The sequence below is a fragment of the Lissotriton vulgaris genome, chromosome 8, assembly GCF_964263255.1.
Source record: "Lissotriton vulgaris chromosome 8, aLisVul1.2, whole genome shotgun sequence".
Lineage (NCBI taxonomy): Eukaryota > Metazoa > Chordata > Amphibia > Caudata > Salamandridae > Lissotriton > Lissotriton vulgaris.
The window spans coordinates 1,578,215,758-1,578,230,270 of NC_141696.1; the positions used below are offsets into that span (position 1 = coordinate 1,578,215,758).

Here is a 14,513-nt window from a genome sequence, read left to right on the forward strand (position 1 = left end):
GATTATAGAGCTTTAAAAGAAACAACGGGGCAAAACAAGCACACCAGACTATAGAGATTTAAAAGAAACAACGGGTCAACATAAGCACACCGGATTATAGAGCTTTAAAAGAAACAACGGGTCAACACAAGCAGACCGGACTATAGAGCTTTAAAAGAAACAACGGGTCAGCACACAAGCACACCGAACTATAGAGCTTTAAAAGAAACAAAGTGTTAACACAAGCACACCGGATTATAGAGCTTTAAAAGAAACAATGGGGCAAAACAAGCACACCGGACTATAGAGCTTTAAAAGAAACAACGGGGCAACACAAGCACACCGGATTACAGAGCTTCAAAAGAAACAACGGGTCAGCACACAAGCACACCGAACTATATAGCTTTAAAAGAAACAAAGTGTTAACACAAAGACACCGGATTATAGAGCTTTAAAATAAACAATGCGTCAACATAAGCACACCGGACTATAGAGTTTTAAAGGAAACAACGGGTCAACACAAGCACACCGGATTATAGAGCTTCAAAAAAAAAAATGGGGCCAAACTAGCACATCGGACTATAGAGATTTAAAAGAAACAACGGGGCAACACAAGCACACCGGACTATAGAGCTTGAAAAGAAACAACGGGTCAACACAAGCACACCGGATTATAGAGCTTGAAATGAAACAACGGGTCAACACAAGCACACCGGATTATAGAGCTTTAAAAGAAACAACTGGTCAACACAAGCACACCGGACTATAGAGCTTGAAAAGAAACAACGGGTCAACACAAGCACACCGGATTATAGAGCTTTAAAAGAAACAACGGTTCAACACAAGCACACTGGATTATAGAGCTTTAAAAGAAACAACGGGGCAAAACAAGCAGACCGGACTATAGAGCTTTAAAAGAAACAACGGGTCAACACAAGCACACCGGATTATAGAGCTTTAAAAGAAACAACGGGTCGGGACGTGGCTACGATGGCGGCCTGAGCGGATGCACTCTCGGAGGCTCCCCGGCCCTAAGCCCTTAGAATCGGTTTTACAGCGGGTTCCCTCCCCTTCTCCTCGATAGTTCGGCACCTCAGAGCGTGCCAGACCACCCGGTGCCGCGCAGGTGTCGGTTTGAAGGCACCGTTGGCGGAGTGCGGCGGGACCGGGAATCGGCCCCTGGAGACACGAGGCTGAAGGAGTGTGGCGAGGAGTGGCCGTTGCCTGCAGGGCTTCCTTAACTCCGGCGGCCGAAGGAGCAACCTGGCTGAGAGCTGCAGAGAGGGGAGGCAGAAGATCGGCAGCAGCCCCCGGATCAGGGGTAGAGCGGAGACCGGGCCGGGCGGCTGACGAGCGGCCCAGCAGTGCTTCATCCGAGGGCCGAAGGGGACGGCGGCCCTTCGCGACAACTGAGCCCCCGGATTCGGGCCTAGTCCGGGTCCGGAGCGTAAGCGGAAGTGCGGCCGCCGAGAGCAACGGCCCAGCAGCGGAGATGGTGGCAGCGACCCCCCCCCCCCTCTGGCAACGAGCAGTTCCCCTGGTAAGGTGAGGAGGGGGGAGCGGAGGGACAGCGGAGGAGCACTGGGAGGACCGGGCCCGGTGCATACACAAGGCGAGACACTGCTGCAGCAGCGGTTGCCATTTGGGAACTGCTGCCGATTGCCCCTGAGACTGTGCTAGTGTGGGGGTGGCGCCATTGATCGAGAAGCCGAGCGGGATGCCGCGCCAACTGGCTTCTTGGCCGCGGACTTAGACGCGCTGCTCCCGCCGGATGGCCCAAGCGGGCCCCATGTAAAATAACCCCAGGACTGGAAGCGGGACAGACACGGCAGCTTGCCAGGGGGTATGAGGAAGCCAGGGGTGGAGAATCGATCCAGCTGACCAAGTGCACCAGGAAAGCTCACCCTGAGGCCCGCAGCCGTTGGACCCAGCGTAGCGAGTTCTGGGGCGGCGGACGCGGTCCCTGATATCAGAGAGCACGCAGCGGAAAGCGCTGAGACCCACACCGGGGTTGGCAAACGCAAGGTTCCCACCCCCCTGACCTACACAGCGACCTCTGAGCGACCCGGGCTGAAGGTGCCCCCCCCGGGAGTCCGACGCAACTGGACCCGAGCTGCCTGCAGCTTTTAGCAGCAAAGGAGCGGGGAACCCGGCGCCCGGGGCCTGTTGGCCCGACAAGGATAGACGGCCCGGCTCCCTCACTTTCACCACCCCTGCCTGATCACCACCATGGCCAACGCGGGGCGCAAGGGCAATCGCACAATATCGGACTTACTCCACAAAAATGCCGCTAAGACGGAGAAGGCCCCGGAGCAATCGCCCCCAAAGACACCGGCTACCGCCTCGACCACAAACGACGACGCGGCACCCATCACGAAGGCCTTCCTGGCCTCTCTCTTCAACACCCTGAGAGATGACTTTCAGACCTTGAAACAGGAGCTCGCAGGGGAACAGAAGGAGCTGTGCAGAGACGTGGATGGCCTGGGAGAGCGGGTGGCGGCAGTGGAAGAGGCGGACCAGTCCCGCAGCATGGAGGTGGAACGGCTACAACAGGAAATTATACGCCTGCAGGACCAGCAAGTGGATCTCCAGGCCCACTCGGAGGATCTTGAGAACCGTTCCCGACGGAACAACATCAGGGTCCGAGGAGTTCCATCGAAATCGGAGGGGAACAGCGTCACGGCGTATCTACAGGACCTCTTCCGGGAGATCCTTGGGGAACCAAGTGATTTTGAAATCCGGATTGATCGCGCTCACAGGGTCGGCCCGGAGCGCCGGGCGCCGCCCCCCCCTTCGGATATTCTGGCCTTTCTCCCAGACTTCCTTCTGAAAGAGAATCTTGCGAGAGGCCCGAGTGCGACAACCGATCACCTTCCGTGGGGTCCAAGTGGCCCTCTTTCAGGACCTCTCCGCCATCACCCTGAAAAAAAGACGCTCCTTCAAAGTGGCAACTGACTTCTTAAGAGACAAAGGCGTGCCCTACACCTGGGGCCACCCGTTCCGTCTCATCTTTAAGTGGAAGGGGTCTCTACACCAGCTTCGTTCCCTCCAGGACACTTGTGCTGTGCTAGACATTGACCCGCCGGAGGAGGACGCCACGGGTGAGACCCCCCACCCCAGTTCTACAGAGGGAGCCAGCCAGAGATCCAGGGGCGGCTGGCAGACAGTGCGGAGACGACGATCCCCTAGACGCTTCGGGAGGCCGGATCCTCTCCTGGCCGCCCAGGAGCGGGAGGCGGCAGTACAGGAGGTAGCGGACAAAACTACCGCCAAACAATGATGTCTCGGTCACAGGAGATTGCCCTCAATAGCCTTTCTCACCGGGGGTGAGGGGTCGGGGGGCCGGAGAGTTGGCCGCCACCATGCCCTCACTTTCTATGATGACCTACGGACCTGGACTCTGTCCCGATAGGCCCGAGACTTTGGAAGTTGTGTTGGGGGGAATTCGGGGGGGGAGGGGAGGGAGGGTTGGGTGTTGGGGGGGGGAAGTGGGTTGGAGGGGAGACAGTTGGGGAAGTTGGGGGTAGGGGTGGGTGGGGAACACGACATCTGGACCCTCCCGGTGTGGTATTAGGGAATCGTGACGAGCCAACATGGGGACCCGGCAGGCCCCGGATGAGCCAGACAGGTTGCGCTGCTTACACACCCTCATGAATGGCTAGCCCTACCCTGAAGGTTCTCACCTTAAATGTGAAGGGGCTTATGAACCCCGTTAAGCGCAGGGCTGTCCTGTCCTTCTTAGAAAACTCAGGAGCGGAAATCTGTCTGCTCCAAGAAACTCATCTACTCTCGAGAGATTGGCACAGGATGCGCTCAAGGGCCTTTCTGATCCAGCACTACTCCTCGACTCTGGAGAAGAAAGCGGGGGTGGCCTTACTGGTAGCGCGCCACGATGCGCTCGTGGTGCATATGCACGCCCCTAGAGTCGCACAAAGGAAAGGCAGATGGCGCCTCAATGATGCACTCATGCAACATGAGGGGGTGATGCAGCGGCTCCGGGACCACATCGCGGATTATCTGCAGACCAACGACACCCCAGAGGTCTCCCTAGCTGCGGTGTGGGGGGCGCTTAAAGCGGTAGCGAGGGGAGAACTAATTTCGGAAGCCAAGGGACGAAAAGAAAAGAGACAATCCCTGTCCGCTCAGGCGCTTGAACTTGAGCAAGCCCATAGTCGGACCGGGGCTCCCAGGATCTGGAGGCAGCTTAAGGCGGTCAGGGCCCAACTTGCCAGCCTAGACCTGGATAGGGCAGAGTACGCGGCCCTGCGACTGCGCCACACTTACTATGTGGGCGGTGATAAGACAGGTCGCCTGTTGGCGAGCTGCCTAAAAGCAAAGACCCTGCGGGCGAAGGTCTCCTTCATCCGTACCCAGGATGGGACAGTCGTCCAAGAAGATGACCACATAGCGGAAGCCTTCCGCGAGTTTTATGCCTCGCTGTATACGGCGGAGCCGCCGGCTGGGCGGATTTCCGCCGACACTTACCTCCAAGACACGGAGATAACGCCCCTAGATGAACCCAATAGGGCCTCCCTCGAAGCTCCCATACGAATCGAGGAGGTTGTCTCCGCGATCGCGAGTCTCAAGCCTCTGAAGGCCCCGGGCCCGGACGGCTTTTCGGCAAGCTTCTACAAGACTTTCTGCCCCCAAATCGCTCCGGTATTAACGAGGCTTTTCAACTCCTTCCAGGGCAGAGGCTCCATCCCACAAGACATGTTGGAGGCTGACATCGTGGTCATCCCCAAGCCGGGCAAAGACCCATCCCAATGTAAGGCATATAGACCCATCTCCCTACTCAACCTCGACCTCAAACTGTTCACGGGCGTGCTGGCGGCTAGACTGGGCCCGTGCCTACCGGGCATCATTGAACCAGACCGAGCAGGATTTATCCCCAACAGACAGTGTGCAGACAATACCAAGCGCCTGCTTCATGTCATTGATAAGGCCCACTACAATGACTCCGACGCGGTCCTACTCTCTGTGGATGCCGAGTAGGCGTTCGACAGGGTGGACTGGGGATATCTGGACGCAGTCCTGGCGCGCTTTGGGTTCGGAGACCGGTTCCGCACGTGGGTTGCTAGCTGCTATGCCTCCCCGCAGGCCAGGATCACGGTCAATGGGGTACGCTCGAGACCTCTAGACATCCGAAGGGGAACCAGGCAGTGGTGTCCTCTTTCGCCCCTGCTATTCGCTCTCTATATCAAACCACTAGCCCAGCGAATCCAAGACAACAGGTCCATTACAGGCGTCCGGTTTGGTGGAGAACCACAGACCATAAGTCTGTACGCAGACGACGTCCTAGCGGCCCTGGAGAACCCCCAGACGTCGGTACCGGCTTTCCTCTCGGAGATAGCGAGCTTCGGGAATGTCTCGGGGTTCAGGGTTCAAGATGAATGTGGAGAAATCCCTAGTCCGGCCCCTAGGTCGGAACGCAAAAGCGGCACGGCGAGGCCATCAGACATACGGGGACCTCCAAGTTCAGATGACCATACCCTATCTAGGCATCTCCCTAACCCCGAGTACAACCCAAACGGTCGAGCAAAACTATACAACTCTACTGACGGCCCTGAAAGGGGATCTGGCAAGATGGAGTCGTCAAACACTTTCATGGTTGGGACAAGTGGCGGCGATAAAAATGACCCTACTACCTAAGGTCTTGTACCTGTTCCAAACCATTCCGGTCACTCCCCCGCTCGGCGTGCTCAAACAGTTACAGGACTCCATCACCCTCTTTGTGTAGGCTGGTAAGCGCCCGAGCTTGTGGAGAGACCTAAACACTCGGACCACAGCGGAGGGCGGGCTCGGGGTCCCCGACCTGCTTCGCTACTTCCATGCGGCGCAACTCCGCTACCTCCTGGAATGGAGTAGGCCCGAGTCGGAGAAGCAGTGGTTGTTTCAAGACCGGGCCATGGGCCAGATGTCCTTATGGAAAGTCCCATTCCTATGACGCAAAGACAGGCCCTTGTACCTCCGGAAGTCGCCTATCACGAGAACGGTAGTGCAGGTCTGGGACAGAGTAGCGGTCCCGAAGGGCCTTACCACGTTCCCGTCCCCGATGTCCCCTTTGTTTGGGAACCCAGCGTTTGACCCCTGAGTCGTTCTTGCAGTGGCAGGACTCTGAATGCAAGGCGGCTGGCGACCTCTTCGACCCTTCGGGCTTTATGCAGATGCGCACTTTACAAGACGGATACACACTCCCACAGATCCAACGCTTCCAATACTTCCAGATCAGATACTGGCTCACAGAGAGGGAAGTGCTACCCACGTGAGCAGACCCCTAACTGACTACGAAAGATGGCTCCACACGAAAACAACTGACAAACACGCAATCACAGATCTCTACATGATGCTCAGGCCGCCTCCCCCCGCTACGCGGTCGGCGGGACAGAATAGATGGGAGCGCGAACTGGGACGCTCCTTCACAGACAAGGAATGGCAGGACATTTACTTCAGGGCCCACCATACCGCCCGCAATGTAGCCAGTAAGGAGGCGGCGGTGAAAATAGCGTACTATTGGCACCTTACGCCGGCGCGGCTCCATCAAAGCAACCCGCGCAGGGACCCCGGGTGCTGGAGGGGTTGCGGACAACAAGGGACACTAACTCACATCCTGTGGGAATGCCCAGAGGTTCAGGGGTACTGTAAGGAGGTGCTCAAGTGTTTTGACACACACTTTGAAACGGACATTCCCCGGTTTCCGGCATACACGCTTCTTGGCCTTCCCAATGCTATCACATTCCCACTCAAATCGATCAGGGGAAGACACATCCTTTCTCTGTGGGGCACCTCTAGGAAGCCTACTCATACAGGATGGCTCCACCGCCTGTGGTATATTATGGGAATGGAGAAAATACAGGCCTCCCTCACTCAAACAAGGGACGCATTCCTTGAGACATGGCAGCCCCTCGTCTCTCTCCTATTGGAGGAATTTAAAGAAATAACCTGCCCAAAATACCTCAGGGTGCTCCGGCTCCCGGACGACTTTCGGGGGGAACCCCGATCACCCAACTGAATCCTGCCTATAGAACGGGCCTCATGTACACCGATGTCACTGCACTTGCCACACCGGGGAAGGGGAGTTGCGGGTGGGATGGGAGCGGGGAGGGGGAGGGATGGTTGGATGTTCATAGGACCGGTTCGGAGCTTCACTTCGCCTACTGGGCCTCCCCAGCACTCATGGACACATTCTACGCAGCACCACTGGGCTCCGCCGTTTGGGGAGGGTGGGATAGCTACAACTTGCCGGGCGACCGCATGCACGCCTGTACTGTTGATGTGTCCTATGTCTGTCTTGTTAAAACTTCAATAAAAAGATTTACAAAAAAAAAAAAAGAAACAACGGGTCAACACAAGCACACCGGACTATAGAGCTTGAAAAGAAACAACGGGTCAACACAAGCACACCGGATTATAGAGCTTTAAAAGAAACAACGGGTCAACACAAGCACACCAGATTATAGAGCTTTAAAAGAAACAACGGGTCAACACAAGCACACCGGATTATAGAGCTTGAAAAGAAACAACGGGTCAACACAAGCACACCGGATTATAGAGCTTTAAAAGAAACAACGGGTCAACACAAGCACACCAGATTATAGAGCTTTAAAAGAAACAACGGGGCAACACAAGCACACCGGATTATAGAGCTTTAAAAGAAACAAAGGGGCAAAACAAGCACACCGGACTATAGAGCTTTAAAAGAAACAACGGGTCAACACAAGCACACCGGATTATAGAGCTTTAAAAGAAACAAAGGGGCAAAACAAGCACACCGGATTATAGAGCTTTAATAGAAACAACGGGTCAACACAAGCACACCGGATTATAGAGCTTTAAAAGAAACAACGGGTCAACACAAGCACACCAGATTATAGAGCTTGAAAAGAAACAACGGGTCAACAGAAGCAGACCGGACTATAGAGCTTTAAAAGAAACAACGGGTCAGCACACAAGCACACCGAACTATAGAGCTTTAAAAGAAACAAAGTGTTAACACAAGCACACCGGATTATAGAGCTTTAAAAGAAACAACGGGTCAACACAAGCACACCGGACTATAGAGCTTTAAAAGAAACAACGGGTCAACACAAGCACACCGGATTATAGAGCTTTAAAAGAAACAAAGGGGCAAAACAAGCACACCGGATTATAGAGCTTTAATAGAAACAACGGGTCAACACAAGCACACCGGATTATAGAGCTTTAAAAGAAACAACGGGTCAACACAAGCACACCAGATTATAGAGCTTGAAAAGAAACAACGGGTCAACAGAAGCAGACCGGACTATAGAGCTTTAAAAGAAACAACGGGTCAGCACACAAGCACACCGAACTATAGAGCTTTAAAAGAAACAAAGTGTTAACACAAGCACACCGGACTATAGAGCTTTAAAAGAAACAACGGGGCAACACAAGCACACCGGATTATAGAGCTTTAAAAGAAACAACGGGTCAACACAAGCACACCGGATTATAGAGCTTGAAAAGAAACAACGGGTCAACAGAAGCAGACCGGACTATAGAGCTTTAAAAGAAACAACGGGTCAGCACACAAGCACACCGAACTATAGAGCTTTAAAAGAAACAAAGTGTTAACACAAGCACACCGGATTATAGAGCTTTAAAAGAAACAACGGGTCAACACAAGCACACCGGACTATAGAGCTTTAAAAGAAACAACGGGTCAACACAAGCACACCGGATTATAGAGCTTTAAAAGAAACAAAGGGGCAAAACAAGCACACCGGATTATAGAGCTTTAATAGAAACAACGGGTCAACACAAGCACACCGGATTATAGAGCTTTAAAAGAAACAACGGGTCAACACAAGCACACCGGATTATAGAGCTTTAAAAGAAACAACGGGTCAACACAAGCACACCAGATTATAGAGCTTGAAAAGAAACAACGGGTCAACAGAAGCAGACCGGACTATAGAGCTTTAAAAGAAACAACGGGTCAGCACACAAGCACACCGAACTATAGAGCTTTAAAAGAAACAAAGGGGCAAAACAAGCACACCGGATTATAGAGCTTTAAAAGAAACAACGGGTCAACACAAGCACACCGAACTATAGAGCTTTAAAAGAAACAAAGGGGCAAAACAAGCACACCGGATTATAGAGCTTTAAAAGAAACAACGGGTCAACACAAGCACACCAGATTATAGAGCTTTAAAAGAAACAACGGGGCAACACAAGCACACCGGATTATAGAGCTTTAAAAGAAACAAAGGGGCAAAACAAGCACACCGGATTATAGAGCTTTAAAAGAAACAACGGGGCAACACAAGCACACCGGATTATAGAGCTTTAAAAGAAACAACGGGTCAACACAAGCACACCGGACTATAGAGCTTTAAAAGAAACAACGGGGCAAAACAAGCACACCGGATTATAGAGCTTTAAAAGAAACAATGGGGCAAAACAAGCACACCGGACTATAGAGCTTTAAAAGAAACAACGGGTCAACACAAGCACACCGGACTATAGAGCTTTAAAAGAAACAAAGTGTTAACACAAGCACACCTGTTTATAGCGCTTTAAAAGAAACAAAGTTGCCTCGTTTTTCTGGGTCAAAAGATATGCTCTGGTAAATCTAACTTTCTGCTGAACTTGGAGCAGTACTGGTGGCTGTCCAATGAATGTGAGGTCAAGCCCTGAATGTACAACATCAAATGTAGCAGGATTTGTAGAGCTGTTGACAATAACTGGTCTCTGCAATGCTCAACTCTCTGTACTTTTCTCTATCATCTGAAGCAGAGACTTAGGAATGTTCCTTTCTATTCTTTGCATGTGTAACCATGCATTGACGACAACCACCAGTCAACAGAGTTCACCCCAACATCCACGTCAAGCTTCAGCTTCAGCTTACACTGGATCTGCTCGTGCACGACCAGCGCAAAGTGGTCCGTCTCTAGGATGCGTGAGAGCTTGCCCAGGTCGTCGTTCAATCGAACCTAAAAGAAGCACACAAAAAACAGAAATTAATAACAGTACGAACTTTGAACATCCCTACACCCAAATCGTGAACTTCAGCCTATCAGGTGTTTCATTTAAGAGGGCTGCAGGTTGTGCAGACCATACACTGGCTCAGTGGGTGCTAAGGGGGAGGCCCCATTTATAAGAGTGACCTTGAGTCTGGTACCAAGATAAACACAGACCGCGGACCTCTGTATTCTGCGAATGACGTCGCATGTGTTCTGAGGGAAAGAAGAGGGCGAATGAACAATAAAGTGGCTTGCATGACTCAAACGGCCCAAGAGACTGTGCACGCACTGTACCCGTTCCGATAGGTCTGTTTATCCCTTGTGGCACCCTGCATGCAATGACCTAAAAACATGGGACCAGCTGGTATGGCTGGAGCTGAGGGGGAATGGGAGACAATACTAACTGGGTGCTTATTTTCTGGTAAAGCTGGAGATGGTCTTCGAGTGACATGGGTCTACACTGGCTCTAGGCTAGCCTTTACGGTGTCTTGTGGGGAGCGCCTATAATGCCATCTTCACCAGATGACCTCTGTAGTGAAATGGCAAGAAATGACCAAAGACTGTAGTTTGCAACTACTGCACTAAACAGGTTGAGTATGTACGACAGTGTGCCACAGGTGCTTGGAATCCGGTTCTCTACATGCAAGTTTGCTTACAGACCTGGTCTTAACTAAACATTGATCGCTGAATGATGTAGACCCCAACCTTTTATCATTAATCAGCACTAGTGAAGCGAACAATACAATTCAAATGGAAAACTGATGCTCCAAGCAGGTAAATGAAACACCATAAAAAATTCAAACCAATCAAGCAGCAACTAAACATCTTTCTACAGCCTTGTGAACGCCAAGGGGCGAAGAGGATTTTCCCACATACAAGGGAAGTTGGTTCCGCAGATATGGGTCAAGGGCCAGAGATTGCCCGTCTCCTCTTCTGACAGGGTTTGACTGGGGCACGGCACAGATTCAAAGCATGGAGTGCAAGCTTCCTATGGGCAGGGATTTCACAGTCTACCTTACAAAAGAGATCACGATACAGCCCTTCTGACACCACCACACAGATCCAACTCAGGATTTAGGGAACCAGCAACAAGCTCTTGTGGAGAGAGATACTGAGTCCCAACTCCCAAATCTAAAAACCAGTCTAGTCAGAGGTTCTGCCCTCTTTGGAATCTCTTGCACTGGCAGTCATGGAGACGGTCAGACTGCTGGTTGCCAAAATGGGTAATCAATGGTTTGTCAATATGCCAACACATTCAACATGTCTTTGATAAAAACCACGAATCTTCTGCTGTAGTGCCAGTCGCCCTCTTCTGTCCCTCCCCTGGATATCTGCCTCTTTGTATCTCTTTCTGCATCTCAACCGAGGCTGCGGTTTGTGTATTTTAACCGACCCTCGTGTCCGATTCGAGGGGATACCTCCTTCAGTCGACTGAAAACACATCGGTAACACGAGCAAGGGTGTGTGTGAAGTCAGCCAGCTGTGTGCTGCATGCTTTGTGAAACAAGTGGCTTGAAGCGAGACCGTGAGGCGCCGGCTGTCCCGGCGTAGGCCATCAAATGTCAGGCTGCAGTTAGACCAGCCGGCAGTATTATGTCTGGCATGAAATAGTGCGGCACAAAACAATGTCATGGTGCCGGCGTCCACTCTGTTGCATTGTTGGGAGCTAGCCACATGCAGCCCGCAGACAACTCACTGGTTTAAAAATAAACCTGAGAAGTAACATCATGAACATCTGGGGGAGCTCTGCTTGCCTGAGCCCCTGCTGGAGCGAAGAAAGCACCCAGAATCGGTCTGTTCGTCTCCTGATGTAGTGCCTGGAAGCAGTGAGGTCTGCTTCCTGTTTTTGGGGCCAGTGGACTCCCGTAGAAAGATTCGATAAATCGCAGGAATTGCAAATGCTAAAACTCACTTGTGAATTTCTATGTCCGTTTAACTATCCGGAAAGGGTTTTCTGAATCGTTAAATGTGCTTAGGAAACTACACCAAATAGGTATTTGGAAGGGGTGTGTTTAGGGCGTCCGTTCCAAATACAGATTCGTTATGTACTGTATTAGTTTCCTGGGACCGAAATCCGGTCGCAAAACATTAATAATTTACTGACAATTCATAGAACGTGATATCCCATTCACTACAGACCCCTTCCCCTTTGTGAATGTTGAAAAAAACATTTTTAGGAGCAGGCGGTGGTCTGTGTGACCACTGCTTCCCCCTAAAAACAAGCATTAGAAATGCAATAGGTCTCGCAGCATTAGAGTTAGTGCATTTAGAATTGTTTATGTTTTTTTTTTGTAAATCTTTAGCATTTTTGTTCCCTGTAGCCAATGCTAAAGAAAAAAGCCATAAACAATTCTAAAAGCTCTAACTCAAATGCTCTGAGACCTATTGCACTGTGTGAGGGTGAGGAGTTGAGGGTGAGTGAGGGTGAGGGTGAATGAGGGTGAATGAGGGTGAGTGAGGGTGAGTGAGGGGTTGAGGGTGAGTGAGGGGTTGAGGCTGAGTGAGAGTGAGGGTGAGTGAGTGTGAGTGAGGGTGAAGGTGAGTGAGGCTGAGTGAGGCTGAGTGTGAGTGAGGGTGAGGGTTTGCGGGTGGGTGAGGGTGAGGCTTTGAGGGTGAGTGAGGATGAGTGAGGGTGAGTGAGGTGTTGAGGGTGAGTGAGGGTGAGTGAGGGTGAGTGAGGGTGAGTGAGGGTGAGTGAGGGTGAGTGAGGGTGAGTAAGAGTGACGGTGAGTGAGGGGTTGAGGGTGAGGGGTTGAGGGTGAGTGAGTGAGGGTGAGGGGTTGAGGGTGACGGATTGCGGGTGAGGGGTTGAGGGTGAGGTGTTGAGGGTGAGGGGTTGAGGATGAGGTGTTGAGGGTGAGTGAGGTTGAGGGTGGTTGAGTGAGGATGAGTGAGAGTGAGGGTGAGTGAGGTGTTGAGGGTGAGGTGTTGAGGGTGAGTGAGTGAGGGTGAGGTGTTGAGGTTGAGTGAGGGTGAGTGAGTGTGACGTGTTGAGGGTGAGTGAGGATGAGTGAGAGTGAGGGTGAGTGAGGTGTTGAGGGTGAGGCGTTGAGGGTGAGGCGTTGAGGGTGATTGAGGGTGAGGGTGAGTGAGGGTGAGGGTGAGTGAGGGGTTGAGGGTGAGTGAGGGTGAGTGAGGGTGAGTGAGGGTGAGTGAGGGTGAGTGAGAGTGAGTGAGGGTGAGTGAGGGTGAGTGAGGGTGAGTGAGGGTGAGTGAGGGTGAGTGAGAGTGAGGGTGAGTGAGGGGTTGAGGGTGAGGGGTTGAGGGTGAGTGAGTGAGGGTGAGGGGTTGAGGGTGAGGGATTGAGGGTGAGGTGTTGAGGGTGAGGTGTTGAGGGTGAGGTGTTGAGGATGAGGTGTTGAGGGTGAGTGAGGTTGAGGGTGGTTGAGTGAGGATGAGTGAGAGTGAGGGTGAGTGAGGTGGTGAGGTGTTGAGGGTGAGTGAGTGAGGGTGAGGTGTTGAGGGTGAGTGAGGGTGAGTGAGTGTGAGGTGTTGAGGGTGAGTGAGGATGAGTGAGAGTGAGGGTGAGTGAGGGGTTGAGGGTGAGGCGTTGAGGGTGAGGCGTTGAGGGTGATTGAGGGTGAGGGTGAGTGAGGGTGAGTGAGGGTGAGGTGTTGAGGGTGAGTGAGGATGAGTGAGAGTGAGGGTGAGTGAGGGGTTGAGGGTGAGTGAGGGGTTGAGGGTGAGTGAGGTGTTGAGTGTTAGTGATGGTCAGGGTGAGTGAGGCTGAGGTGTTGAGGGTGAGTGAGGGCGAGGGTGAGTGAGGGTGAGTGAGGGTGAGTGAGGGGTTGAGTGTGATTGAGGGGTTGAGGGTGAGTGAGAGTGAGGGTGAGTGAGGGTGAGTGAGGGTGAGTGTGAGTTAGGGTGAGTGTTTGAGGGTGGGTGAGGGTGAGGGGTTGAGGGTGAGTGAGGATGAGTGAGGGTGAGGGAGGGTGAGGGAGGGGTTGAGGGTGAGTGAGGGTGAGTGAGGGTGAGTGAGGGTGAGTGAGGATGAGTGAGGGTGAGTGAGGGGTTGAGGGTGAGGGGTTGAGGGTGAGGGGTTGAGGGTGAGTGAGTGAGGGTGAGGGGTTGAGGGTGAGGGATTGAGGGTGAGGGGTTGAGTGTGAGGTGTTGAGGGTGAGGGGTTGAGGATGAGGGGTTGAGAGAGAGTGAGATTGAGGGTGGTTGAGTGAGGATGAGTGAGGGTGAGTGAGGTGTTGAGGGTGAGGTGTTGAGGGTGAGTGATTGAGGGTGAGGGGTTGAGGGTGAGTGAGGGTGAGTGAGTGTGAGGGGTTGAGGGTGAGTGAGGATGAGTGAGAGTGAGGGTGAGTGAGGCGTTGAGGGTGAGGCGTTGAGGGTGAGTGAGGGTGAGGGTGAGTGAGGGTGAGGTGTTGAGGGTGAGTGAGGATGAGTGAGGGTGAGTGAGGAGTTGAGGGTGAGTGAGGGGTTGAGGGTGAGTGAGGGGTTGAGGGTGAGTGATGGTCAGGGTGAGTGAGGGTGAGGGTGGGTGAGCTGTTGAGGGTGAGGTGTTGAGGGTGAGTGAGGGGTTGAGGGTGAGTGAGGGTG

General features: G+C 52.6%; 1 protein-coding gene across 2 annotated transcripts in view; it reads right to left on the reverse strand.

The window, feature by feature from the left end:
- Positions 1 to 14,513, reverse strand: part of LOC147700466 (cystathionine beta-synthase-like protein) — a 49,534-nt gene that overhangs the window by 16,818 nt on the left and 18,203 nt on the right. For both annotated transcript variants that reach the window (XM_086935876.1, XM_086935875.1), the window contains one exon: positions 9,854 to 9,938. In XM_086935876.1, coding sequence (XP_086792002.1) covers positions 9,854 to 9,938 — 85 coding nt within the window. The remainder of the gene's footprint in view (positions 1 to 9,853; positions 9,939 to 14,513) is intronic.